The sequence below is a fragment of the Eleutherodactylus coqui genome, chromosome 5, assembly GCF_035609145.1.
Source record: "Eleutherodactylus coqui strain aEleCoq1 chromosome 5, aEleCoq1.hap1, whole genome shotgun sequence".
Taxonomy (NCBI): Eukaryota; Metazoa; Chordata; class Amphibia; order Anura; family Eleutherodactylidae; genus Eleutherodactylus; species Eleutherodactylus coqui.
In genome coordinates this window covers 141,959,239-141,985,657 of record NC_089841.1, presented here as the reverse complement: position 1 = coordinate 141,985,657, position 26,419 = coordinate 141,959,239, and the positions used below count along the sequence as shown (strand labels likewise).

General features: G+C 44.0%; 2 protein-coding genes across 2 annotated transcripts in view; one reads left to right on the top strand and one right to left on the bottom strand.

Moving 5' to 3' along the window:
* The window catches only part of RHOF (ras homolog family member F, filopodia associated), a 33,356-nt gene extending 17,792 nt beyond the window's left edge, over window positions 1–15,564 (top strand). Inside the window, exons 3-5 of the mRNA XM_066603289.1 lie at window positions 9,354–9,463; window positions 11,466–11,600; window positions 14,974–15,564. Of these exons, the coding sequence (XP_066459386.1) occupies window positions 9,354–9,463; window positions 11,466–11,600; window positions 14,974–15,141 (413 nt within the window). The 3' untranslated portion in view covers window positions 15,142–15,564. The remainder of the gene's footprint in view (window positions 1–9,353; window positions 9,464–11,465; window positions 11,601–14,973) is intronic.
* A 4,367-nt stretch (window positions 15,565–19,931) lies between these two features.
* The window catches only part of TMEM120B (transmembrane protein 120B), a 44,476-nt gene continuing 37,988 nt past the window's right edge, over window positions 19,932–26,419 (bottom strand). Inside the window, exons 11-12 of the mRNA XM_066603288.1 lie at window positions 25,515–25,583; window positions 19,932–20,575 (exon numbers count right to left, since the gene is read on the bottom strand). Coding sequence (XP_066459385.1) covers window positions 20,468–20,575; window positions 25,515–25,583 — 177 coding nt within the window. The 3' untranslated portion in view covers window positions 19,932–20,467. The remainder of the gene's footprint in view (window positions 20,576–25,514; window positions 25,584–26,419) is intronic.

Genomic DNA, 26,419 nt, shown 5'->3' with positions numbered 1-26,419 from the left:
CCTAATAGCCGTGATCGGCCGATTGCAGCTATTGCCTGCAGTTGTCAGCTGTAATAAACAGCTGACGCCCGTGCTGTATGGATGGAGATAGTGGCGCTATCTCCCTACATACATGTCCTGCAATGGCAGGATGTAAAAACCCTTTGGGGCCATCAGTAAGGGGTTAAAAGGCAAATTCTTCTTTTTGTTTGAAGCTTGACTATGTCAGGAATGGTGACCTAAGGGAGTCTGCCATCTCAGACTGTGTTGTTTTTTTTTTTTTGTTTTTTTTTGTTTTTTTTAATAATGTTTTACATTGAGTTCTAAGATGCGAGAATCTATAAATTCACACATGAAGGCGAAGTACTAATAAAGTTTACTTTTAAAAGTGATAAAAAGTAGATACACATACAAGAGATCATCGAATGGAGATGTAAAACGTATCAAAAGAGACCTAAAGGGATCAAAGTATACAAACAGGATATACAAATAGTATGTCAAGATACAGGAAAGCAAATTCTTATTCTACTCGGCATGTAGGCTACGCAGTCAACAATCTGGGGGGAGCCTTGTTCATTTATCCATCATCTCCAGAGTTGATGGATAAGAGAAGAACTGTCCCATGGTTGTCTGAAACGACTTTCTATATACCATGGATGATGCTACATAATATTTTTACAAATTGTCCAATGATGCACTATGTAAGCATTCTCTCTTCACTTGTGAAGTGACGCCTCTTATGTATGAGAGGAATGTAAACAACGTTCAACTAAACAAATGCTAAAATTAACCCTACTATGCAAATAGAATATGCTGCAATGTTGGTGGACAGGACTCTGCATCAGCATTTAAAGACTCATAAAAATGTGTCCTCTTGAAAGTTGACTTACATAATTCTTAACTGAAGGCGTTAAATTGGGGTCAGTGATTTACTGCAATTTCCTATTACACCCGGATGGTGTTTAATCCCTTAGTGACAAAATCAGATTAAGTGTCTTTCTAATTTGAACCTCTCATTCCCGCCTCCAAGACTTCTCCAGAGCAGCACCAGTCCTCTGAAACGCACTACCCCAAACTTTAAGGCCAATCCCCAACACTCAAAACTTCAGGCGTGATCTAAAAACGCACCTCTTCAGGGAGGCATACCATCTCCTAAACCAAACCCATCTATACTTTGCCTGATAACATGCTCCCTGTCCTATGGACTGCAATCCCTGCCAGCCGCAATCAACCACTGCCTTTAGTCATACCGATTCAGTCACCACACGGCTTAAGTCTGACCATTGTGTATAGCATCCCACATTCTCCACCTCGCTACACTGTGCAAATCAGTAAAATAAATGTAACATTAAAATCTCATTCCCTTTGCTGCTACTGCAATATGCTGCGGATTGTAAAACAGGAAAATCCACATGGTATTCTCCTTCATATAATCGTACTGTAAGTGTTGGATCAATCTGCCATAAAAGTACTACACCAGAAAGGCAAGTTTAGGAATCGGGTAATCAATATGAAAACAACTGTTTGTAAAGGGATACAAAATTTCTTTTGACATCCATTTGATTTGTTGGGTCTTGCTTGCAATAGTGTTTTTTTGTTTGTTTTTGTTAAATGGGCTGCATTTTAAGGGTTCTTCCTGAGTTGGATATTGATGAACTATCCTCATAAGTCATCAATATTCATTCAGGGGGTCTGCATTCTGGAAGCTCCAGCTATTTGAAGAGACCCAAACGCCATGTCCTCTTCTCAGGCCTGTGACCTTACATTCATTTGTTGCATCGGCTTTCGACAGTTTAGTCTCAAGTGATGGAATTGAGCTGCTATACCAGGCACAGCCTCTGTTGAAGGTATGGCACTGTGCCTAGTATGTAGTGAAGAGGCCTCTTCAAGCAGCTGCTTGGCAGGGATCTCGGGCACCTAATTCTCACCACTCTGATATAGATGATCTTTGCTAAAGATAGGTTATCAATATCCAACTCCTTGAAAACCTCCTTAAGAACTGAAATGGTAATTGAAGGATGGACATTGAACTCATACCACTCAACAAACCAATCAGGTGCAAGTCATTCTTTTTATTTAAAGCTATATACTGCTGAGATAAGAAATTGGGTATTAGGGCCAGGTTTATGTGGTCACTCCCTCTAAGTAGATGTTCAGCATAGACGCGTTCCCCTTCAGCCTATAACCAGGATGCATATTCATAGTTTTGCCACTGGTTGCAATATTTTTCGTCAGACGTTTATTTCTGCATTTCCTTGTCCAAGTAATGTTAACCTTCAATATTCTGCAGCAATATATCTCTGCAACATGAAGACATCGGTGTTATATTCCTAGCCTTAGCTGATCTATAATTTTAGACCTCACTTGTCCAGTTCCATTACTCCTGCCAAGACATTTTCTCGAATTACAGGGTTTAACATATGGACTGTAACTAGCACATAACGATGTGGAGGAGCCTTACTAGATGATTATGGTTTGACGTCTACAGTCCTGCCCATAATCCTCAGTGTTAAAGCCTACATACATAGTTTCCTACAGAGACCAGACGGAGGTTCCTGCTTCATGGACTTTATTTTCTGCTTTTACTCCGTTTTAAACTTCTCAGTTTATCTTGAATGGAGACCAGAACCCACCTATCCTGTACAAGTCACAGTTCTCACCAGGGACATAACTGTGAACTAAAACTCACCCAGAGTAACTTTTACGGGTTTGGATGTCCAGAGAATGACCTGAATGCCTGCACGTTATTACCTTCATGAAGAACAGAGCGGTCCGGCTGGGTATGAAGAACAGAGCGGTCCGGCTGTGTTCTCCATACCCCACTCGGAGCACTAAGCTGTATAACAGCCGGGCGCTCCGAGCAGAGAACAACTGGATGCAGAAGACATGCAGGGATACCCCGCTTGTCTTCATCCTCCGCTTGGAGCCCTCTGCTGTAGAACAGCCGGGCGCTCCGAGCGGAGAACAGCTGGATGCAGAAGACAAGCAAGGACCTCGCAAAGGGCAGTTTTTGCAAAGAAGTCCATGAAACCAGCCAAATTTGAAATCTTCAATATTTTATTGACTTTAAAGTAATATTAGAATACAGCGAGTAAACTCTGCTCATGGAACTAACCTTAAAGAGGTTGTCTCACTTTGAGCTGTTTTTGCTGCAGCTCCGTACATTGTGCCATGGCCAGGATTGGTACTGCATGTTGAGTCCTATTGAAGTGAGTGAGACTTTGCCTGCAGTACTAACCAGACCACTGAACAATGTATGGATCTGCAGCAAAACAGCTTTAAGTTGCGACAACCCTTGTAAGGATGCCCCTCTTTCAGATGCTGACCTGGGGATCTGCTGATGATTGCATGCCTGGCTTCAGGAACTCCTGACAGTTGGCTGTTCCTGCTCGAAGACGCTTCAACCATGCATGTCCTCTGTGACATCCATATGCCTTAATGGGGTGTATGGAAAAGAGTTGTTTTGATGAGACGACCCCTTTAAGTTGGTGATGGCTTTCCTTGTAGGTGCCAGATAATGTCGACCATCCCAAATCTGCTTTGAACGGTGGAGGTGAAAGAGGCCTCTATGCATATAAGCAAATGATTTTCTAATCCACAGAGCTGCACGGTTATGTGAACTTTTGTGTTCCAAGCAACCTAACATGTTGACCACCATACTTGTTGGTGGTTCTAATGCATTACTAAGTACATAAGACGGCCTAACCAATAGCCATATCTGGTTCAGATGTTGCGTTGTGTGGGGTAGTCTATTTAAAATGGCCATAATACAGAAGTGATATCTGCACACAGCTCATATGAGTAATGCCTCTGAGGTCGCCGACACACAGACCAACATTGCTTATGCTTCCTTCTGCGACAGGAAGTATATGGTCAGCGTGACGAGTGTGGCAAGTTCTTACTAATGCTTTTTGCAGCTCTGCAAGGTCACGTTAATAATGAAGATTCTTTTTTTATGCTAATTATCTGGATAGTTGCTTCTACTGTATCAGACAAGTATGGCCAGATGAATATTGACAACTGGACAGCTGGATGTAATCCTTAGAGTAACTGTACTCTTTATCTTTTTTCACTTAAAAGGTTAAACCGTGTATGTAATATATATTATATCTAAGGTGACCAGATTTTCCCAGGGTCAAAGTGGGGCAGAGGGGTGTGGTTATGGGTGGGGCTTATGACTGCGTACGATTTTTACCTCCGTTATAAAAAGTATAGGGCTGTTTCAAAAAAGACGGAGCAAATTCTACAGCATTTCCGCATCCAAACAAACAGTCAAATTCAGTACCATTGGTGTGGATTTTGACTGGAAATCAGCTGCGTATCCGCAGCTAACTTCATACTGTGTGGCACTCCCCCTCACCTCCCTCCTTGGGCTTCCTGCAGTCAGCACTCTCCGGTTCCGGTTCCCAGCGGCCTGTAGTGGCCTCACATCACCTGACCAGCGGCGTCACACCTGACCAGGCCGCTGGAAATCGAAAGTTGGGGAGCGCTGGCAGCATGAGGCTTCCAATAGGAGTAAACAGTTGGTGGTTCAGAGCTCTTTAAATGGGCCGACAGTTGCTTGGTTTTTAGGTGAGCTTAAAACCAAAAGACTCCAACAAATGAGTGGTTCTCGCTCACTTGCCCGGTCTGGTCCTGTGTTTACGTATGATGACAGTCGCCTAGAATTGCATTTTAAGCAATTTACTCGGGCAGCTATCAGCCCGAGTATCATGCGGGATCTGACCCTGTGCCCCGTCGGTGACACCACTACCTGTCCGGATTCTTCTTTAGCTGTACTGCGGGAGCACCAGCCGTTGTGCCGGCGCACGTGCAGTACAGATAAAGCTGCGCCGTCGCTAGGATCACTGCAGAATAGCCGTGGGACGGACTGCTTCCATTGACTTCAGTGGAAGCCATCAGTGCGGATTCTGAATGAAGCACGCTGCAATTTTTCTGCCATGAGCAGAAACTTCCGCTCATGTGCAGGTATCAGCGGGTCTCCATAGGAGGCTATGAGCGGTATTTGCTGCAGAATCCGTGGGCAGCTGCCGGCCCCGGATTCTGCAAATCAAATCCGCCCATGTGCAGGAGCCCTAAGGGCAGGCTGTTAATATTTTGTAGCAATTTTTTAGGACCTTAATACTTAAGATTCTGATTATAACATGCCTGAAATCCAGCAGTTCTTCATGGGTAGGACCAGTGTGACTTTCCAGAACCTGGGAGTGCAATCTGTTGCTGGCAGCTAAGACTTTGTTGGACTGCAGCTGATGCTCAAACACAACTACAAAGTCTTAGTAAAGTCCCAGCCACAAGAAGGCATGACTATTATGTCTTTAATCTCCTTTCTCCGAGGCCATAGGAGAAAGCAGTGAAGCAGATGTGCTGGGGGTACGTCCACTGTGTGCATCTACTTGAGACTGGTACCCACTTCTCATGCGCTCATTACTAGGCAATAACCTATTCGGTCTCAGCTGGGTATTTTCAGACTATACACTTGCAAATTCGTACTTCTAAGGGATTTACTTTTCTCCACCCTTTTATAGAGGTGGTTTATTATCTGGCTTCTGAAATTTTTGATATGTATGTTTGCCATCTCTAACATAGTGACGTTCACATATTTGGTTAAAAGTAGAAGCATTAAAGTGACTGTTACCATCTGAGGGCAGCACAGGGTAGTGCCAGACGCTGATTACAGTGATGTGTCTGCTGTGTGGATCTGTGCAGTATTTTGGAGAAACTTGCATTTTATCAGTAGCAGCACATACACAGAGGATTACTTGTAGTCCTGGATATTCATGAGCTGCAGGCTAGCCACATCCACCCTATCCTCCAATGATTGACAGCCGTTTACCTCTTACTATAGAGCGAGAGCTGCCAATCATTGGCTGGAGGGCTGAGTGGGTGTGGCTATCCTGCAGCTAATGAATACGTAAGACTAGTTCTTTGCCTGCTAGTAATGCCATTTTTTCCAAAACTCCTGTACAGATTTACACCGCAGACATATCGGTGTAATCGGGGTTACAGGAGCTACCTTATGCTGAGGGCATATTGGGGGGTAACATGCCACCCAATTCCAACACATGTGAATTTTGTGTGATTGTGTCGCTCACATATGGTTACATGACACCATGAACAATTGATGCATCTCTAAGCCTGAGCTACACAAGCTGCATGCAAAGCCGTATCTAACCATTGTTAAAACAAGCAAAAGTGAACAATAATTGAGTCATTTGCATTTAGACTGAACGACTACTGAGACTCGTTCACTTTTCGCTCAGCCATTTTATTTTGGCATAAAAACCATAGTTGGCTTGTTTGGTTTAAACACCAGTTGTTCAGTCCCTCTCGTTCACTTATACAGACTGAAGGATTCCCTTGTGGATGAGCCTACAATGCATCTGTCTATGCGGGCTGCGAACAAGGGTAGCAGTGACCTCACTCGCTTGTGCAAATGAGAATCTGCTTGTCTAAATAAACCCTCTAATGCCCATATTATGTGTTCTCTCCGGCTGCAGCTATTCTGTGCAGAGGTCCGGATTAGCTGTGTACTTGTTCTTTCTCTTAGATCTGTAAATTATTGACCCAACCTGCACAGTCCAGAATTAATACACAAAGCTGGAATATCGTCCCTACATGTGGTGGATGTGAACCAGCAGTGTACCATATTGGGACTCCATTGTATCGGGAGTAGTCCGTTTCGTATAAAAGGGTACAACTTATAATTGTAAAATTAGTTGACTTGATTGGAAGTACTTGTATATTTAGTGCCAAGAACTGTATTTATTGAATCCTGACCTTTTGCTCTAAGTCTACTCGGGAAGCCGCGGTCATGCACAATACAGTTCAAGCGTGTACGCAGGGTCGCCGACCTAAGGCTGTCTATTGGCGAGGTATCATCGATAAATCGCACATGGAGCTCGCATGACATGCTTTCCATAGGAAAGCGCAGCCTACTGCACACAAGTGGAAAATCATAGCAATTTTCCGCTCGCGGGATTAAAGTCACGGCATGCTGTGATTGCGGTGAGCCTATCATTAATATAAGGCACATCACAGAGACCTTTTGTGCTCCACCCCCCCCACCCTTCCCGTGGCATAAAAGATTAACAATGAGCTCATCGTCCAGTTTAAACAGCGGCTGTTCAGTAGTGAACGGCGCTGTGTTATCTCAATGGAGAGGGGCTGGTGAGCGAGAGGAGAGAAATCTCCTGTTGGCAGCTCCGTCATCCAGCCAGCTGTTCTAACTCCTATGCAGGAGCACGGAGACGCAGGGACAAGTGTTGGGCATCGTTTGCCCGACATTCGTCCTGTGTGAATGGGCCTTGGCATGGTTGAAACAATTGGACACAATTAGAATCTGCAGTAGATTATATGGATTAGTCTATTGTGTAGACGTGGCAATTCACATTCCAGGTCATCGTTGGCTGACGGTAACATTAACCTGTGATGCTCTCTAGTAGAGGTCAAGAAAAAAAATACCCTCACTTGGGCAGATGTTGAATTTGAAAAGTATCAAGGGGGAAAAAACCCACTTTCTTAAATGTCTGCATGCAGATATCTCATGGATGTAGAAATGTCCTCGCTGAACAGTTTTCTACATGGCAGTTTGCATACTTTGGGAGACTTATGCAATAGTTGATGCATCGGAGCACAATCTGCCATTTTTTTCCAAACCTTCAGTAACCCATTCAGACTAAGTGATTTGGTATAAGTAGCTCTTAAAATTCCGCCACATCTGTGAAGCAAGAACCTTGAAGGACATTGTGCACTGGAATGATAATTACGCAAGCCCGGTCAGGGTGGGAGAATCTGTAACCTGCTATTAGCAGTAAACTATGTCGGCCCTTGTGGGTCCACGTAGTTATAAAGGATACCGCCTGTAAAGACAGTGTTCTGTAGTGTATCGTATTGTGATTCAGTACTTCATATGCCAGAAATGTTAGGTTTAACATGTACCTCCAGTTATATAGTAAAACAATGATGGCGCCGAGCACACACAGTAAGTTTTTTGAATAACTGATGGGGGTAGACTTTGCTTCTAAATACTAGCAGAGATGGTGCTGCAGGCTGATTATATCTACATACTAGAAGTGGCATCCTGTGCCAGCTCCTAGGCTCCCGTACCAAGTAGGGGAGGCGGCACTCTACAGCACTGTAGATTTGGGAGGCTAGGAGATGGCACAGGGCGCTCTGTCCTTTAGTGCACAGATCTAAGCAGCTTGCAGCACAGTCTGTTACAACCATACTTAGAAGCAGAATCTGCTATAGAAGTTTAGTTTTTCTAAATATTATTGGACACCCTCTTGCACTATAAACTTTTTTTTTTTTTTTAATTCAAAGCCTTGGCATGTCTGACTAGGTCTGTATTGCCTACTACTTACAGGATGATAGCAGTCTCTACATGTGAAAGTTGCATAACCTCCATCACGCTTCCTGTAGTGTGTTGTAAAACACAGGGTCAGACATGCCTTATATTCTTGGATCTATATCTAATGAGAATATGACCACCCAGCCAGGGGTATACAGTGAAATCATGAGGGTCCCATACCAAAAGTTAGAAACCCATTCCTACAAAAAAGTTGTTAGAAGTAAAATTATATATAGGCTTCATTTGACTTAATTTGTGTTTTTAGAAAATATGTATGTATTGGTAAAAACTGACAGGGGCGCACCCCCACTTAGAGGTTGCAGTCACTGTTAATCGTGGCATTTAAGGGGTTAAACAGTTGTGGCAGTACTCGGATTACCATGACATATGCACCTGTCTTGGAGTTGGGAAGTAACCCTGAGTCAGGACAGATATCTACATTTATATATCATAAAAGGGATGAGCTCCCTCACTCTAACCATCCAAACAAAGAGCCGAAAGTATGAAGATGATACAGTCCCTCACTCATGATGCCCGCCTTCCTCTTTGCCTGATAATGGCACTGCGGCGGTTATGATTGCCATCAAAGATGGTGAACTGCGGCTTACTGTGTAGCCCTGGCTTTGGTTACCTCCACACAACAGCTGGACAGTCAGTTCCATCTCAACCAAGAAGAGACCTGCTGCGCTTGTTGTAGGCACTTTGGCAAGATCGGGGAACAGCCAGGATTGTCTGGCATTAAGTTTTATAGTTCAGTGGGGAAGGGGTGACATGTATGGGGGGGGGGGGGGGGGGGTGTTTGTGAGAGCTGATGGCCAAACGAGCGATAGGCAGATGTGGTATGTGTGAGACCAGGCTGCAACTGTAGGATGATAATGGTTTACAAATCAAATAATTGTGCATAATGAAATCCTCTAAAATTGAAATAAAACCTGCATCTGTTCTGTAGCCGTACCGGGGGTATCTGCTCCTGTATCCAGTTATACATGCCGTGTTCTATGACCTATGTTCTCTTCTATTGCAGGACAGGAAGACTATGACAGATTGCGCCCTCTATCTTATCAAGATGTAAATTTGGTTTTAATCTGCTTTGATGTTACAAGTCCTACAAGTTTTGACAATGTTTTAATAAAGGTGAGGTTCTTGAGCACCGCTATCTATTTGTGCCGCGTATACCTGCTATGGCTGGTCGTCTGCAGGGTGGGTTACATGGGTGATGCATGCAGAAAAACCCATTGTGTGGCGCAGAGTGTTAAGGCAGCAGAAATGCAGTCCTACGCTCTCGCTCACGACCTGAAGGTTGCAAGTTTAATCCCTGCTAGGTTCAGGTTAGCCAAGTCAAGGTCGACTCAGCCTTCCATCCTTCAGAAGTCTGTAAACGAAGTACCCAGCTTGGTGGCGGGTAATAAATTACTTGTGAATAAGTTGGCGTTACACAAGTAACCCCTTTTTTTTTTTTTTAAATGGGTGCATATACCATGTTTCCCTGAAAATAAGCCCTAGCATGGTTTTTAAATAGAGTCCAGGCAGCTGTATATGTAAAGAAATATTTTGGAGCAAAAATTATTTTCGGGGAAACGGGGTACACGTGCAATTTTTTAATTATTTATTTATTTATTTTTTACCCCACACCTCTCTACATGTGCAATTTTTGGGCGATTTCTCCCATTCCTCGGTATGGGAACTGCTATGAAGACAAACAAAAATGGCATCACGTGCACATGTAAGTTTCATGTGAAATTACAAGTGCTGTATCTGCCTGAGTTACCTGGACCGATCTCACACGTGCATGAAACTTTACTTTGTAATATACCTTAAAAGGCTTAGAGATAAGCGGCATCTTCCAGGAATGGCGCCACTTTTGGCCATAGGCTTTACTTTGTTGCAGCTCAGCCTAGACTAGGGGTTGTTTCTGCCGCCTTCTAGCAGAAGTGCTCTTGACAAATAGGAAGTGAGGAGGAATATATATTCTGATGGTATATAGCTGCCTTCCTTAGGAAGGGTTTGTTCACTTCTAGATACATTACAGAAGTAAGAGTTCCAGGATGTTTTATATCAATTACTTGTTCTGCTTATCAATGTACTGGCAAGTAGCAGGATGAATCTGGGGTGTGCCGAGACTTGGGTATGTTATGCAGATTGCCACAATGAAGGTAAAGCTGTCTAGGGTTTGTCATGTATGCTGTGTTTCCCTGAAAATACCCTGTCTTATATTATTTTTTGCCCCAAAAGAGGTGCTAAGTCTTATTTTAGGGGATGTCTTATTATACTTAGTGGGCCTGGCCAGGTCCCTCATCTGCACACAGAAGATCGCTTCCTGGTTCTATTCCTGAGCAGCACTCAAAAACCAATCTGAGCCATTGATTTCTGGAGGTGGGATTTATGAATCCTGTAACCAGGAATTGATCTTCTGTGGGTGGCCGAGGGCTGCAAGAAGTGCGTCAGTGCTCCGGAGAGTAGAGAGGACCCAGACCAAGCCTGCAAGATAGTGTTCCTTTTTTTTTTTTGTTAATGTAATGCAGCTAGGGCTTATTTTGGGGGTAGGGCCTATATTTGAAGCCTCCCCGAAACCCCCCCAAGAATCGTGCTAGGGCTTACTTTTAGGGAAGTGGATTAGTATACAATCTGTTCTTGCTACATAACATGCTATGGTCCTTCTAGTGTGGTCAGTGGATGGCTGATCATGAGCCTTTTCTCCAGTTATGTGCATATAGCTTCAGATTCTCCTTAGCCCTCTAGATGCCAAATCTTAAATTCTTGGCTCTGATCTTGTCAGGGGAATATACTGCAGGCTGCCGGCTGTTCTGCTTGTGCAGATGGCTATTCTTTTGTTTAGTCTAATGGGTTTCGTTGTTACTGAGCTGCAGAGGGTGCTATGTCTACTATAATAAAGTTTACATTGGGGTATATTCACACGTAGTGGATTTCGGTGCGGATCCGTAGCAGATTACACACTTTCAATTGAAGGGATGAAGCGTGCTGCGGATTCGTGCAGATTTTGACTTTGTTTTTTGCTGCAGAATTTGCTGAGTATTTTCCACTGCAGACAATCTGCCCCAATTCCGCTACGTGTGAACGCCCCCTTCTAGTGGGTGGTGAAATCTTAATGTGTATCCCTGGTTGTGCTCTCTCTTAGTGGTATCCTGAAGTGCATCACTTCTGCCGAGGCGTGCCCATTGTCCTGATTGGATGTAAAACAGATCTGCGTATGGATAAGGAGCGACTGCGCAAGCTGAAGTCTTCACAGCAGGAACCAATCACATACTTCCAGGTAATACAGTATCCTCTATGGCGTTCTCACCTTTACCGTTCTGTTGGGGAAAGTGCAAATGTGAATATAGATTAAATAGATTAAGGTCCACTGGGGCAGATAGGAATATGTTCTTGGAAAATGCTGATGGTATAAACATAGTGTGGCACAATGGACCCAACGGGCATCTGTTACTTTTTCTTTTTAATTTCCTTTGCCGTCATGAAGCGACAGCACGAATACACGTGGCCCATACACAATGTAATTGCATATGGGTGCACATATATACGTGACCATAGAGAACAATGGGCTCTATCTCGCGTATACATGCAGCAAAATGGAACATGCAGCATTCTTTTTAGCGCTCGAGTATTACGCAATTCCGACATGCTAATGTGATCGGAACTGCCTAAGTCAATATAAAAATATCTCAACCGTGTATCACACGGGCATTCAGTGCCCACGTAATACGCGGTAATCATATACCCCATGTGAGCCTGGCCTAATGTGACTGCTATGATTCAGAAGAGACCATTGCAAAGTTGATACAGAATATAAAACAGAACTGTATCATCGGCCTGAAGGATCCAGCTAATATAAAGAGCTAACCTTTTCATTAAAGGGGTTTTCACATGACTTTTTAATTTGCTGTATAACCACTATGTCCTTTGCGGTTGCTTCTGACCAGGACTTGTGACCGTTGCAGTCAGAGTGGTTGTGAAGCAATTTAAAGTCATGTGATGACCCCTTTAAAGTAGGCACGGGGTCATGATTTTGGGCTTTTTTTTTTTTTTTAAACAAAACGATTGTGTAGACTCTCTTGTTGAATTGTGTGAATCTGAACTATCATTCAGTGTAATTCCTGCCAGTGGCTCAACAACAAAAAATAATTAGTTCACCTATTCATCGTTCAGCTTGTGCAGGCATAAAAGTCAAATGACTATTTGTGTAAATGGGCAGTCCATGGAGGCGCGTGGCCAGGAGAGATCTATGGTGCACTCCCCCTGAAAACATTGGAGAGACCATCACTGTGATAAGTGTAGGTTATGTTCACACTGCACAGAATTTCTGCTGCATTATATGCTGTGGATCCGTGTTATAGTTATATGTGGCTTTTGATGTAGATTTGAAAAGTTGAAATTCAGACTGAAGTCTGCAGCATAAACTGACATTAAGGCTGGATTCACATGAACTTATATCGGCTTGGTTTTCACGCCGAGCCGATATACGTCGTCCTCATCTGCAGGAGGGGGGGGGGGGGTAGAAGAGCCAGGAGCAGGAACTGAGCTCCCGCCCCCTCTCCGCCCCTCTGCACTATTTGCAATGGGGAGAGGCGGGATGGGGGTGGGGCTAACTATCAGAACTTAGCCCCGCCCCATCCCACCTCCTTTCATTGCAAATAGTGCAGAGGGGGTGGAGAGGAGGCAGAGAGGGGGCGGTAGCTCAGTTCCTGCTCCTGGCTCTTCCATTCCCGCCCCCCCCCCCCCCCGCAGATGAGTACGACGTATATCGGCTTGGCGTAGAAACCGAGCCGATATACGTTCGTGTGAATCCAGCCTAAAATCCACACAGCATATTGATTCTGGGGGCCGGTGATGTGGTGTTTTTTTTCCCCCAAACCCTATTGAGCTTTGTTAAAACTTAATCCACATGGCTTGTATTGTAAATTTTTCATGTGGATGATCCATGGCATGTAAACTGAACATTTCCTAACTTTTCTTTAAACTTTCTGTGAGTAGTAAATAGTCCAAGTGGTGCTCCATTTAATTACACCTAAATGGATTATCAATCATTGCAAGTTTCCTTATGATCAGAACATCCTTGTACATTTGCAGTATTGCTGGCAGTACACCCCCTTGTTTCCACAGGGGAGCTGTGCCGCCAACAAACCATTGTGATACAATGGTTTCTACAGAGCAGTGCCTGAGCACAAATATGAGATCATTGCACAGTGTAACTGTTCCTTTAGGCTGCCTGTCCACAGCTGGGACGGAATATCGCTAGCATGCCACGATTTTAATCCTGAGGGCGGAGAATTGCTATGATTGTCTGCTTATGGGCGGCGCTTTTCATAGTTGGTCTATGGAAAGTGGTCACTGTGGTCCCCGTGGCCGGATTATCGGCGCTGATAACAGTGACATATCCCCCGTGGACAGGAGGCCTTAATCATCATCATCAAGCTTTGTGTTGAATTCAGAGTCTTGGTCTGGAAGTAATAAAAAAAAAAAAAAGGGGCTTGTAGGTGAGGGGTTCACTAGCAAAGTGTAATCACAATCCCTGCACTGATGGGAACATGTGCTCAAAAATCAAACCCCCTAGAAGGAGGCGTCGGAATCAATGGAACTTTATACATGTGATTATAATAAGTGATTACAATATAAGAGCAAAATGATATTATAAGGAAAACTCACCCCTTGAAGGCTTCATGCTCATGGCCGGGTCGGATTCCCCCTGCAAAATCTGATCCGCCATTCCCCTCAAAGACCCCATACTCAACTGTCTGGATCCGCCATGAGAGTGTTGGTTGGCAAACCGGTGCGCATGCTCAGTGCAGTGCATGACATTGATTCCCGCGATATTTCCACTGTGCCCACGGCGCGGAGTATCGTGGGACGGACGGCTTCCATTGCGGTCAACGTTTTTCCGCACAAATTAGAACATGCTGCGATTCTCCCCCCCGAGAGCGGAAAATTACAGCTGATTTCCGCTTTTGGCCGGAGGAGAGTAGTTTTACACAACATGTCTATGGACTGACATTGCTGCGGAAATCACGGTGGGTGTCTGACTGTGCTTTCCGCAGCGATAATCCGGCCATGGGCATTTGGCCAAAGGTAGGCCTCTAGCACCCTGTTGGACCACCTGTAGCTTGGATGTAAGATGTATTGCGGGCGGGCATGGAGGCATGCAGACTCGTAGGTTGTCAAAGTTGGCATCCCAGATGATCCCATATGTTCTATTGGCGATAAATCTGGTGATTGGGCAGGCCATGGAAGTGTGACAATGTTGTGACATGCTTACTGTGTGCGGCTGAGGATTATCTGAGCAGTCCTTGTGCCTAGAACCAGTACTAGGGCTGACGACTGTTGTATGTGATGGGCCCCCACTAAGGCAGGATTGAGGTGCTCATCCCTAGGTCTCCAGACACAAACAACTATTGTCACCACTCAAATTAAACTTGGATTTGTTGCTGACGACAGCCCGGTTTTACTGCATAGCAGTCAAATTTTGTTGTTCACAACACCACTGCGGCCAGAGGTAACTGGATGTTAAAGGCAGTACATGTAATGGGCACCGCGAGTACAAATGTCCTTCGGCCAAGCGCCTGGGAATGGTTCTGACAGACACATTGAAATGTATGGATATATGTTTATTTGTATTTTTTGTTCCCTACCAGGGTGAAGCAACATGTAAAAGTATACACGCTGAAGAGTACCTCGAATGCTCAGCAAAGTTTCAGGAAAATGTAGATAATGTTTTTAGAGAAGCCACATTGATTGCCCTCAACGGCATGAAAAAGGAACAGAGGATGAGGAGGAAAAAAAGGAATTGCCTACTTCTCTAAGCTTTTGTTTCACAGTGAACTAATCTAATGCTAAACTGCCTGCCTCTTCCTTGGACTATAATTTATCTGGAGTTTTTATTGTAAATAGATTCCATTTTATTTGTACTATGGTACCATATGTCCCTTGACTCGCTGTGCCGCAGATTTAAAAGGTTTTAAAGATTGCCAAGTTTGGGGGTGGGAAGTGGCTGCACAAAGTGTAACCAGGGCCGGGGCTCTCTGTGTAACTTGCATACTAATGCGCAAGAAAAAAAAGGGAGATAGGACTGCCATCATGCTGGAGAACTATGAATTCTGTTCTCCTGGAGCTTGCCTTAGGACACGGATTTTAATGATTGGGTAAGTGCAGCACAACTCTTAGTAACTATGGTTTGCATTAATGACTGCTTCAGTCTGTTAAAGAATAAATTACAAAAGATCCAAGGCTTTCTGGCAGGAAAAGGTTGCAAATTTTGGTGCACAATTTTTTTTTGTGTGTGTTCGTTTACACAAGCTTATTGTGCGTTCAATATGCAGTGAATAGAACCAGTTGATTTCAATGGGCTCTTTCACATGAGCATAGTTTTCATGTGATGTGCGATCACATGAAAAAAAAATACATGACGTGACTTTTATGTTGTGCACTGCGAGAGCCCATTGAAGTCAGTGGGCTGGCACAAATGCAAACCTGATTTGCAGAAAACCCTGCGTATATAAACACAATGTCATTTTGTAGGTGTGTAAACATGCGGTGCATTTGTACACACACTTCAATTGCACAAACAGTGTGTATTTCTGTGTCTGAAATGCTTTTACACCCATATGAGCGCAGTCTGAGGTCATCTGCACACAGGCAGATTTTTGTGGAAGGGATCTGCAGCAAATACCAGCCATAGCATGCTGTGGAAAAATGCTTTTTTCCAGCACACTTGCGGAAACAAATTGCGGTTTCCGAAAACGGAGGGAAAACTGCAGCATACTTCATTTTAGCACAGAGTCCGTGTAACCGTCTAGCGACTGTGTGTATCTGCAAAGAAAAAAGCTGGCCCGTGTATGTCCGACAGTGAGCCACTGGGTTCATCCGCAGTACAGATGAAGCTAAAATATAGATACGTGTGGATGCTGCCGTGGGCTCCGGCTCTTCCGTGTGCAGGCGGTATTAAACTTTTGATTTTCAATTTTATGCTATTTTTGACATGGAAATGGTTATGGGTTTTAGTGAAAAAGCAGGGTCACCCATGGCCCAACAAATATACTATAACTTACAGCAGACAGTGACTGTTATAGCTGGCTTATTTAATTTATTGCACATTAACTAAAGATGCACAATTTATTATGAGGCATGTACATCTTCCATTGGGTGCATCTTATTCCAACTTAAAGTGACTAGATCACTAAAGTTGTTTTTTTTCCCATTAAAACTAAACAGCTTTAATTTTTTTCAATGTTTTTGTGTTGGCTGTAGATTATGGGGGCTGGGCTACATTTAACAGCATTTTGTGAGATGCTTTACAGCAACCCCATGGGCCATTCATACAATGGACAGGAAGGCACACTGTTCTGTGCCCCGTGCAGAGGTCATTTTGTAAGGTGGGGGAGTAGTATTGTGGATCCTGTGCTATCTACATGTAGGTGTTTACCACCTTTCAGTGTAATCCTGCCTGTGATAGTGAGATCACTGCTGCAAAGCTTTCTCTATAGATCAGGATGACAGCCTAATATCAGGTTCTGCTCCAAATGAAAAACATGCATGATTTTTAGGTTTGTTTTTTTTTGCTACAATCTCTATTTAAAAAAATACAAAGTGACTTACACATTCCTTTTAAGACTGCCATATGAAAAGGCACTAGTCTTAATTCCTGTGATGTTTGATAGTAGAATGAACACCTTGGAACTGTGTGCACTTCAATATCTGAGGGTGGTATATCTGGTGTGAGATACAATTAAGGACTATAACCAACACATGCAGATTTTTTTTTTTTTTAAGCCATGTATCCCATTACAGCAATAGCTGAAAGACATTCTTATACAATGAGTTAGAGTGTAGAAATCATGCTATGGGGAAGGTGTGTTATTTATTGCTACACAAGGAGGGTGGGAAAAGGAGATGGTTGGCTATCTAATTCATGCTTTTATACCTTAAAGCAGGGGTCCTCCAGTCCTCAGGGACCACCAACAGGTCATGTCTCTAGGATCCCCTATAGTAAGAACCCCTGTGGCAATGTCTGAGGCACTGACAATAATTACATCACCTGTGCACCACTGAGGAAATCCTGAAAACATGACCTGTTGGCGGTCCCTGAGGACTGGAGTTGGGGATCACTGCCTTAAAGGGCCAGGGGTTATTACAGCTGTATGTAATAAGTGGTTTCAGCCAGTTCTGTACTGTGAAGAGGGGAGCTGGCTGCCAGTGATGCCCCATCAGATTTCTTCCCTTCACTTGGCCTGCATCCATCGGGGCCCCTTCTTTCACTGTACACAGCAGGCTGACCTGGCTTATAGTTACATACAGCAGCAGTCACCATCAGCACGTAGAGATTAGTTGGTCCTCCCTCCCACAAGCATTGTGGTAAGTGCTGCGATTTACTTTAGTTTTTGGCTGGCTTTTAGTGCTCATCAATGAGAAGCGCTAAAGGCTCAAAAATAGAACAGACCCTACTTGAAAATCGCTGCGATCGACTGGCTGTCTGAGCGGTTGCATTGAAATTAATGGGAGCGTTGTACTGTAATTTAGTGTGGTACTGGAAGCACTGTGGTAAAAACGGCCTGTGTGTGGGTGGCCTTAGGAGTATAAAGTGTCTGACAAGTCTCCTTACCTCACCCTTTCCTAGCAATAAATGACACTCCTCACCCCCAAGTGCATATCCATTTCTACAGTGGAAAAATGTCCTCTTCGCCCGGTAATGAAACGAATCGCAGGCCTAGAACGTAAAATGGTTAATTATAATTAAGTTCAGGTGCTGTAAGAGCTAGGATTGGCGTCAACCCCTTGGTTGCTGCAGTTGGGAACTAGACCTGGTTGTGTATGTACATATAAAGAACTGGCTGTTGCTCATCCACTAGAAAGGCAGGGGAGAGTACTCTTCAGTACAGCTCCATGTACACAGGTGGAAATTCCGCAGCAGGATTTCCTGCAGAATTTCTGCCCATGCCCACTGCTATAAGATTGCACGCATGCAATCAATCCTATGCACACAGCCGCGATTTGTCCGTGTGAAAACAAATCGCAGCATGTTCGCACAGAGGCCCACACAGAAATGTCAGACATGGCAGCTGGCACATCACAGAAGAGGAGATGCTGGGAGTGGGTGAGCTGCAGGGGCACAGGCCCGCATCCCATTGCAAGAATTCTTGCAGTGGGATCTGACTGGCCGTCTGCAGGTGGCCTACATTAGATGTGCATTAGTGCTGGTATTTATCACTGCCAGTACCAAAAACAGCATTTCAACTATTGTGTTGGCAGCATACTTCTAGTAAACGCAAACCTGTATACAACCAATAGCGGAGGTGGGTTCTCTCTACCCAATCCCAACTGAAAAAAAAATTCTTCACTGTCCAAAAAAAATATGCAAGCCTACATACTCCTACACTGTTGGGAAATGAGAAGTTACAAGTTTCAAAATGCCAGACTGGAAAAGAAAATAAAAGCAGCCTGTCAGATGTTAATTCCCCACCCAAAGGCTAAGAAAAGGTAAGGGGTTGTCAGGGATAGCTTAAAGGTAAAAAGCCTTTGCCATGAACTAAAACAAAGCCATATACTCACCTAGTCCTGTGTCCCGTGGGCCTGCTCCCGCCACGTTTACAGTACATCACAGGCGCTGCAGCACTTGATCGCTGTGTTATTGGCTGCAGTACGTGTGAGGTCCTGTAAACGGGCACAGAGGACCAAGCATCCATACAGAACAGGTGCAGGGAGAGAAGTATATACTTATTGGTTATTTTAGTGCATGGAAAAGGCAGTAGAGGTGCGAACAGAAACTGCTTCTATTAGAACCAATGGAAGGAATTTTAGGCGCAAGCTTTTTGCGTGCCTATCAAAAATAGGACATGTGACTGCAAACTCACATCTAAGGTCTGTGCTGCTAGAAAAGACAGGACCTGACCTACGATTGGTGCATGCCTTCCATAGACTCCTATGGGAGCTGGAAAACACGCACCACGCTTCTTGGATCATGTGAACTGCCTAATTCAAATAGCTGGAATTCACCTGTTCAGAGCCTGGGAAAGTCATACAAGCCTTGTGATATGGTGGGAAGATTCAGTTTCTATTCCAGAGGTTTTGGCGAAAATCTCAAACCTGCTGCAAAATAAAAGTGAAGCGATTGGTTTCATTTTTCATACGTCTTTTCAAACAAGAATCTGACTTGCAATTGTAGAGTGCAGCAGCGGGCAATAGCATCTTTGATAAGTCGCCTAAGGGCTCATGCCCACGGACAGAACGCGGTATGCACATGGATTTACACAGCAGGAGTACCACGGTGGTAAACAAAAACACCCTACTGGTGATTGCAGAAAAACGCGTGTCTTTCTGCGGTCTTCATTAATACTATATTACAGAAGACCTCCACTGCGGAAAAACAGTGAAACAGAACAGGCCGCGATTTATTTCCTGCAGCAGAAATCCGTGGCAGAATCACACACGTGAGCACCGACCGGCAGGAAAGCTATTAGGCTCAATAGAAACTAATAGCTGCGTTATTCCACTGCAGGGGCTGCGGCAGAAATCCGTCCGTGGGCATTAGCCCTAAGCCGCACATGGAGCGCCAGTAAATGTTCCAGGCATCTTGTCTATTAATGCACTCAGAAAAGTCTAATATTTAGCATTTTTATTTCCCATTTCCCAGTCATGACCAATATATTTCCAACATGTACTGAATGCTTCTGTAAACATCACCACCGCACACACAGCCTCGCTGAAGGCCATCTCCCTTTTCACATAAATTCAGTTGTCAAGTATTCAAAGTGTAAATTTCCCTAATTGAAGAAACAAATTAAACCACAAAGCAGAAGAGTCCGTCTCTGCATGGCTGATCACAAGAAGTAGTTGGACTTGTATGCATATCCCGGTATTCTAGATTTTCCAAGTATCGTCAGTTGTGTGCAGTAAATGCTGCAGGCAGCTTATGAGTGGGTCTTGCCGTCCCTGATGGCACATTAGGAGTTCTCACGCCACAGGAAAAGCTTAAGGTATCTTATACTTTTGAAATGCTGGCGTCTCTACCAGGAAGCAGCGTGAGAGGATTACTCAGGTGGAAGCTGGAAGAGATGGCTAACCCACAGGTCTTTTTCATTTGTAGTGTATTTCATTGGTTAAGTAACAGTCAATAAGTCCCGGTTCTCATAATCATCAAGGTTTCTTCTCCTTGTTCTTCTGAAACTTAGCATGGACCACTTTTAAAGTTGTCAAGAAGTTACCCAAGAAAAGTACCAGAAAAGTGAGAGCCAGTACAAAAACCTATAGAATTGAGAGAAATAGAAGCTGTAACTCAGGATTAGTGAAATGTACCAAATTACTAAACAGCTAGTGCAGATTATGTTCTGCTATGAATGCCACTCAAGTAACATTAGCACCTAAGTTCAAGGATTAAACATTGGTCTTTTGTAAATGACGGCAATCATTGGCCAGGGTGACGCCCTAAATGATATCACTGCTGTTCAGGGATGAGAATCTTCTCACCTAACAGACCCGACTGCTGTCCAATTCATATAGGGGCCAAAAGCAGTGATGGAAGTTAGGTGCCAGTCCTGGGCAAAGCAGAGAGAATGCATATGTGAACTGAGAGCATGTGCGCAGCGGGTTACGCAGTGAATAGTATCTATTAATTTCAATGGGTTTGCTCACTTGCACATCACGTGATACAAATACGAATACATGGCATGTCCTCTATTGGGGCATATTATGCATTGTAGAAGTCCAATGAAATCGATGGCAGTGTGTAACTATGCAGGAAACCTGCGTATTAACATACAAAATCTATCTTACTTTGTTTCTGATTTATGCAGGCAGAAAGACACAATGCACCAGTACCTGTCAGCCTGGGAATTTACTGCATATTCGCAGACAGAAATACTCTTAGGGTGCATTCACACAGACCTATAGACCAGTTTCACAAAGGCACAAGTGCTTTTGCACATGTCTGCATATTTTACTGCAATTGTTGCGCGCACGTGCCCTGCATATTTGCACACGGGAAAAAAGTTTTGCTATTTTGTGGTGGAAAAGGCTCATGTGAGCTGGCCTTAGTCTAGATGTCACCTGTAAGTCAGAGAAATATTAAACCCTGCAGTGGGGTTTCTTTTTGATACCTTTTTTTTAAATTAAATTTACACATTTTTTGGGTCAGTGGCTTTACTTTTACAGTGAAGCAAGCTGTAGATATAGCTTTTTAAAAGCATTTTGCGTGTAACCACCACCACCTTTTTTTTTATCCTTAACCAGCCCTATCCTCATGCCACAAAGAAATGTGTGGATGAAGCCTAAGAAAAGTTTCTGGCCCCAACTAAACCATTTTTTTGCATTTGTCAGCAAAAATGAAGAAATGAGATGAATTGAACATTTGTATGCCCTTATGTTACGTGAGAGACAGCGTGCCAAGAGATGGATTGCACTGTGTATTTACGTAAGACTTTGTACCGAAAATCCCCAATAAGTTCTACAAAGATCCATCTTGCTAAATATTGAACAGTGGATTAAATACTAAGCAAGTTGCAATAGTCTATTACAAGCACGGTTGTCTATATGTGGAATAGTTGTTAGTGTACAAAACACCCCTCAATCGAATTAAACATGTAATCTATTTCTAATAAATACCCGATCTGTACGGTTAGGCCACTCTCACACAGGAGTCTGTTAAAACGCTGTGATTGAATTGTGGCGTGTTAACGTGTTTTGATCACGTTCGAAAGCATTGAACACACCATCATTACAAAGGGTGATAAGTTGTGTTAAAATGCTAGTCAGCAAAGTGCCATTGAAATCAATGGAGTCGTTCTACGGCGTTTAGTGTGGCGTTTGAAACACTACAGTAAACGCTGAAAAAAAGCATTGTGTGCGAGAGCGGCCTAACTATCCATGTACAATGATGCAATGCTTTCCTGATTGTAGGTTTCACTCACTGCAGCTGTAAGAGCCGTATCATCCTGAGTGTTTGTACTAGCTAGGTGTGCCCCAAGGACTCCCAATCTGGAGCCCCTACTAGCTCCACCCTTGCCAGACTTCTAGCAGGACAACCCGCTAGCAGTGATTCATGCTGCTTGGTACCATGAGCGGCTCCATGAACTTTATGAAGTGGGATAAATCAAAGTCCTCAAACCTCTCGCCCTTGATAATCAATGGACTCCCTTTGTGTTCACTGGAGCTTTTTATGACAAACAGTGAATCACAATTTACTTAAAGGGAACCTGTCGCCTACTTTTAGCCCTATAAGATAATCTCATTGGCTGAAAATTGGTGACTCGCTGAGTCCGGTGATGTAAGTAACAGAGTATGTTAGGGTGGTTTTCAGCTTATATCCATCCAGTTAAACCTATTTCACCCTGATGTTCATCCACAGGAAGGCAAAAACCCCCAATGAGGTAGAAGCCAATTTTACCCATGTTATACTCCTTCCCCTGGAGAGAGCACAGAAAGTCGCCAGTCAATGCATTGAGTGAAGCTGCCAAGTAGTCGTCCGTCCTAATTCTATAATGGTTGAAATACTTCGCAGCGCCACTTAACGCACTGAGCGGATGCTTTCAGCACTGACACCGGGGGAACGACAGGGCAGGTAAGTATAACACTTACCTCCCGAACTCTGCGGGTCACCTACTTTCAGGCAGTAAGCTTAGCTTATAGGGTTAATAGGGTTATTAGTAGGTCTCTTTAAAGTAGAATATATAAAAACAACTGCAAATTAACCCTGCAATAATAAAAATCTCAACATTATAGCTCTATTAAATTATACACTCATTTTAGCCACTGCTTTTTCCTGTCCAAAGACCCTCTTAGACGGGCAGACAATCAGGGAAAAAAGTTCATTTTCCGATCACCTGCTCATGTGAAGGCGCTGGCAATAAACCAAAAAGGCTCATGTGGTGGGTGATCACATCTTTCTGCATGTGCAATACTGACATTTGTTTCCCCTTTACTTCCACAAGTGCATTTCCAGCTGAAAGCGGCTCCATCCTCAAATCATGAAGCTACATACATTCTGTCTCAGAAATTCTCTTACCCTGGCCACACCGGTACTATAGTGCTGCTGGGGACTAACATTGGACACACTCAATAACAGGATGTATATTACAAAGTGGATTGTGCTTGTGCACAGCCCTCTCCATTGTAGTGTGTGGCGAATATTGCTTTCTCAGCACTTTCTGTAACTCCCATAAACATGTTACAAAGCATAACTCACGTTTGTGGCTACGTGTCTGAGCTGAAGGCTATATTCACATTGTGGTTTTGGCTCCTGTGTAACACTACTGACATGCACATTAAACAGCAACAGTGACAGCTGCCCAACAGTGGCATTCACCACCCATCGTCTCAAACAACATCTATTTATCACGCAAAAGTCAATGGGAGAGTCTAATGTTAAAAACGCATTGCATAAAAATCGCAGGGTCGTGCGATGTGATGTCATAAAAAGGCTCCATAGGGAAACAAACGCAGAAAGAGGATACACTGATTTTTTTTCACTCCACATCACAAATGGGAATGAAACTATTGAAAATCATTGGTTTCATAATTCTGCGTTTTCACTCACTCTCGTCTCATGTGAAAATCACAGGTGTGAAGGCACCCGTACAATGCTATGGCTGTGTGACATGAGAACTTTCCTTCAGAGCCCAGTGAACAATGTGCTGGGATGGAGGAGCAGGATCTCTGATGGGGAAGACTCTGATGGAGGAGACATAGGTCTACTAAACAGAATACGACTGCAGCATTAGTAGTTTTAGTAACTTAAATTTTACTGCAGCCCTTACCTGGAAAATATGTCTCTCACCCCAAAAAAGGTTGTGCTTTCCTGATTTAATGGATGCCTGTGCCACACTGCTTTTTCTGGACTGCAGTGGATTGAATAGCACAGGCGGCTACCCTATTCCACACTCTTTTTCTGTGGCTGTATGCTGAGGTATTGGACTGTTCCCTTAGGCCACTCACATGTGTTCACAAAACGATGTTTCCAGCAGTTTGGCAGTATTTAACGTAGCTCATCATTGTGATGTGCGATGAGGTGCATTAACAAGCGCTAAAATTGCATAAAATAGAGCAGACAGCGCTCAAAAATCTAACACCGCGTTCGGGCGGTAGTCTGCAAAGCCCTATTAAAATCAATGGAGGCGTTGTAACGCAGTGTTTAAAAAATGCCACACTAAATCGGGGTAAAAAGTGGGCTGTGTGAGAGCAGCCTTAGGCCCAATGTCCACGGACGGGTCGGAATCCAGCCCTGCCCGCGGCCAGTGAGCCCTGCATACCTGTATTTCCCCGGCAGTGGCGTCCACACGGACTTCTCCACTTCCAGGTTCGCAGTACTGTGCATAGTCCTTACGGACTGCCGTCAGACATGCGCAGTACAGTTTTCCTTCTGTTTAAATCTGCTTTCCCGCAGGATCTGCGGCATGTCCTCAGTGGCAGCTGTGCTGCGGATCGGACAGCTTCCATTGACTTCAATGGAAGCCATCTGTGTGGGAACCACACAAAAATGGAGCACGCAGCGATTTGTTTTCCAGATCAAAAAGTCTGCAAAAGAAATCTGCGTGCTTTAATTAATTTGCAGATGCCCATGCTTCCCTATGGGTGGCTTGATTTGAGGGTGCCCCGTGCGGATTTCGCATATCAAATACGCCCGTGGACATTGGGCCTTAGTGTTGTACATGCTAAAGGTAAACAAAAACCTCAATGTAAGCCCAGCCCAAGATTCACAGTACCTCCTTGAAAACAGAAAGCACTAGATGTGCAGAGTTCATACATGCCACTTTTGCTCCTGTCTACAGGCGTATATCATCAAACCAGAACTGAACAGAAGAAAAAATATGCCTGTGATTAAGATGCTAATAAAAATATGAGTCGCGCAGTTGAATTGTGTCCAGATAAAAAACAGGAAATTATTAGAAACCTCCCCCCCAAAAAATGTGGTGAAACATAATTGGGGAGCACATTTACTCCCTGATTGGTAAGAAGGATAACATGAATTAAAGTGCCTGTATTTTCCCCTATCCGGTCACTATAAGCTGTACACGCACTGACAGGCACAGGCTGTCATCCTTCCTGATATCACATGCAGCTTCACCCACAGACACCGGAAGTAAAACTTCCCTGAAATAAAAGCATTCCCCTGTAACAGTTCACAATACGGTACAATCATGTATGGAAAAATAGTTAATTGACGTGCAGAACGTAAAGATTTATACATTACCTGCCACTCTTTGCATGCATCATGTCTAGACAGCTCAAACAGCGTGACCGAATTATACAGCTGCCAAAACTAGAGAAAAAATACCAATAATTGTAATTACAAGCCAACTACATGCAAACCATACAATAATCGCAGCCCATGAAAAACGCCTGGTCTGCGACTCAGTGCTGCACCCTGCTGTCCTGATATAAAAACTGAATAAATGCATTGTGGTTGCAATAAACGCATACCTGTCACATTTACAGGTGGGTAAATCCTATATTCGTTATCTATTAGTCAATTAAAGGGGGCCATACACTTTAGATAGTTGTCAACAGCTATCCCTGTCAGAGGAGAGTCGGTATATACCCATTCACATATTGGATGATCAACAGGTCCTACCAAAGTCATTGTGTTCAGCTGACATTAATCTAACTTGTATGCCCACCTTAAAGTTCTTTTCGCACTTAAAGGGGTTGTCCCGCGAAACAAAGTGGGTCTATACACTTCTGTATGGCCATATTAATGCACTTTGTAATGTACATTGTGCATTAATTATGAGCCATACAGAAGTTATCAGAAATTTTTCACTTACCTGTTCCGTTGCTGGCGTCCTCGTTTCCATGGAGCCGTCTAATTTTCAGCGTCTAATCGCCAGATTAGACGCGCTTGCGCAGTCCGGGTCTTCTTCTTTTCTCAATGGGGCCGCTCGTGCCGGAGAGTGCCTCCGTGTAGCTCCGCCCCGTCACGTGCCGATTCCAGCCAATCAGGAGGCTGGAATCGGCAATGGACCGAGGGAGAAGATCCCGGCGGCCATCTTCAGCAGGTAAGTAAGAAGTCACCGGAGCGCGGGGATTCAGGTAAGCGCTGTCCGGTGTTCTTGTTTAACCCCTGCATCGGGGTTGTCTCGCGCCGAACAGGGGGGC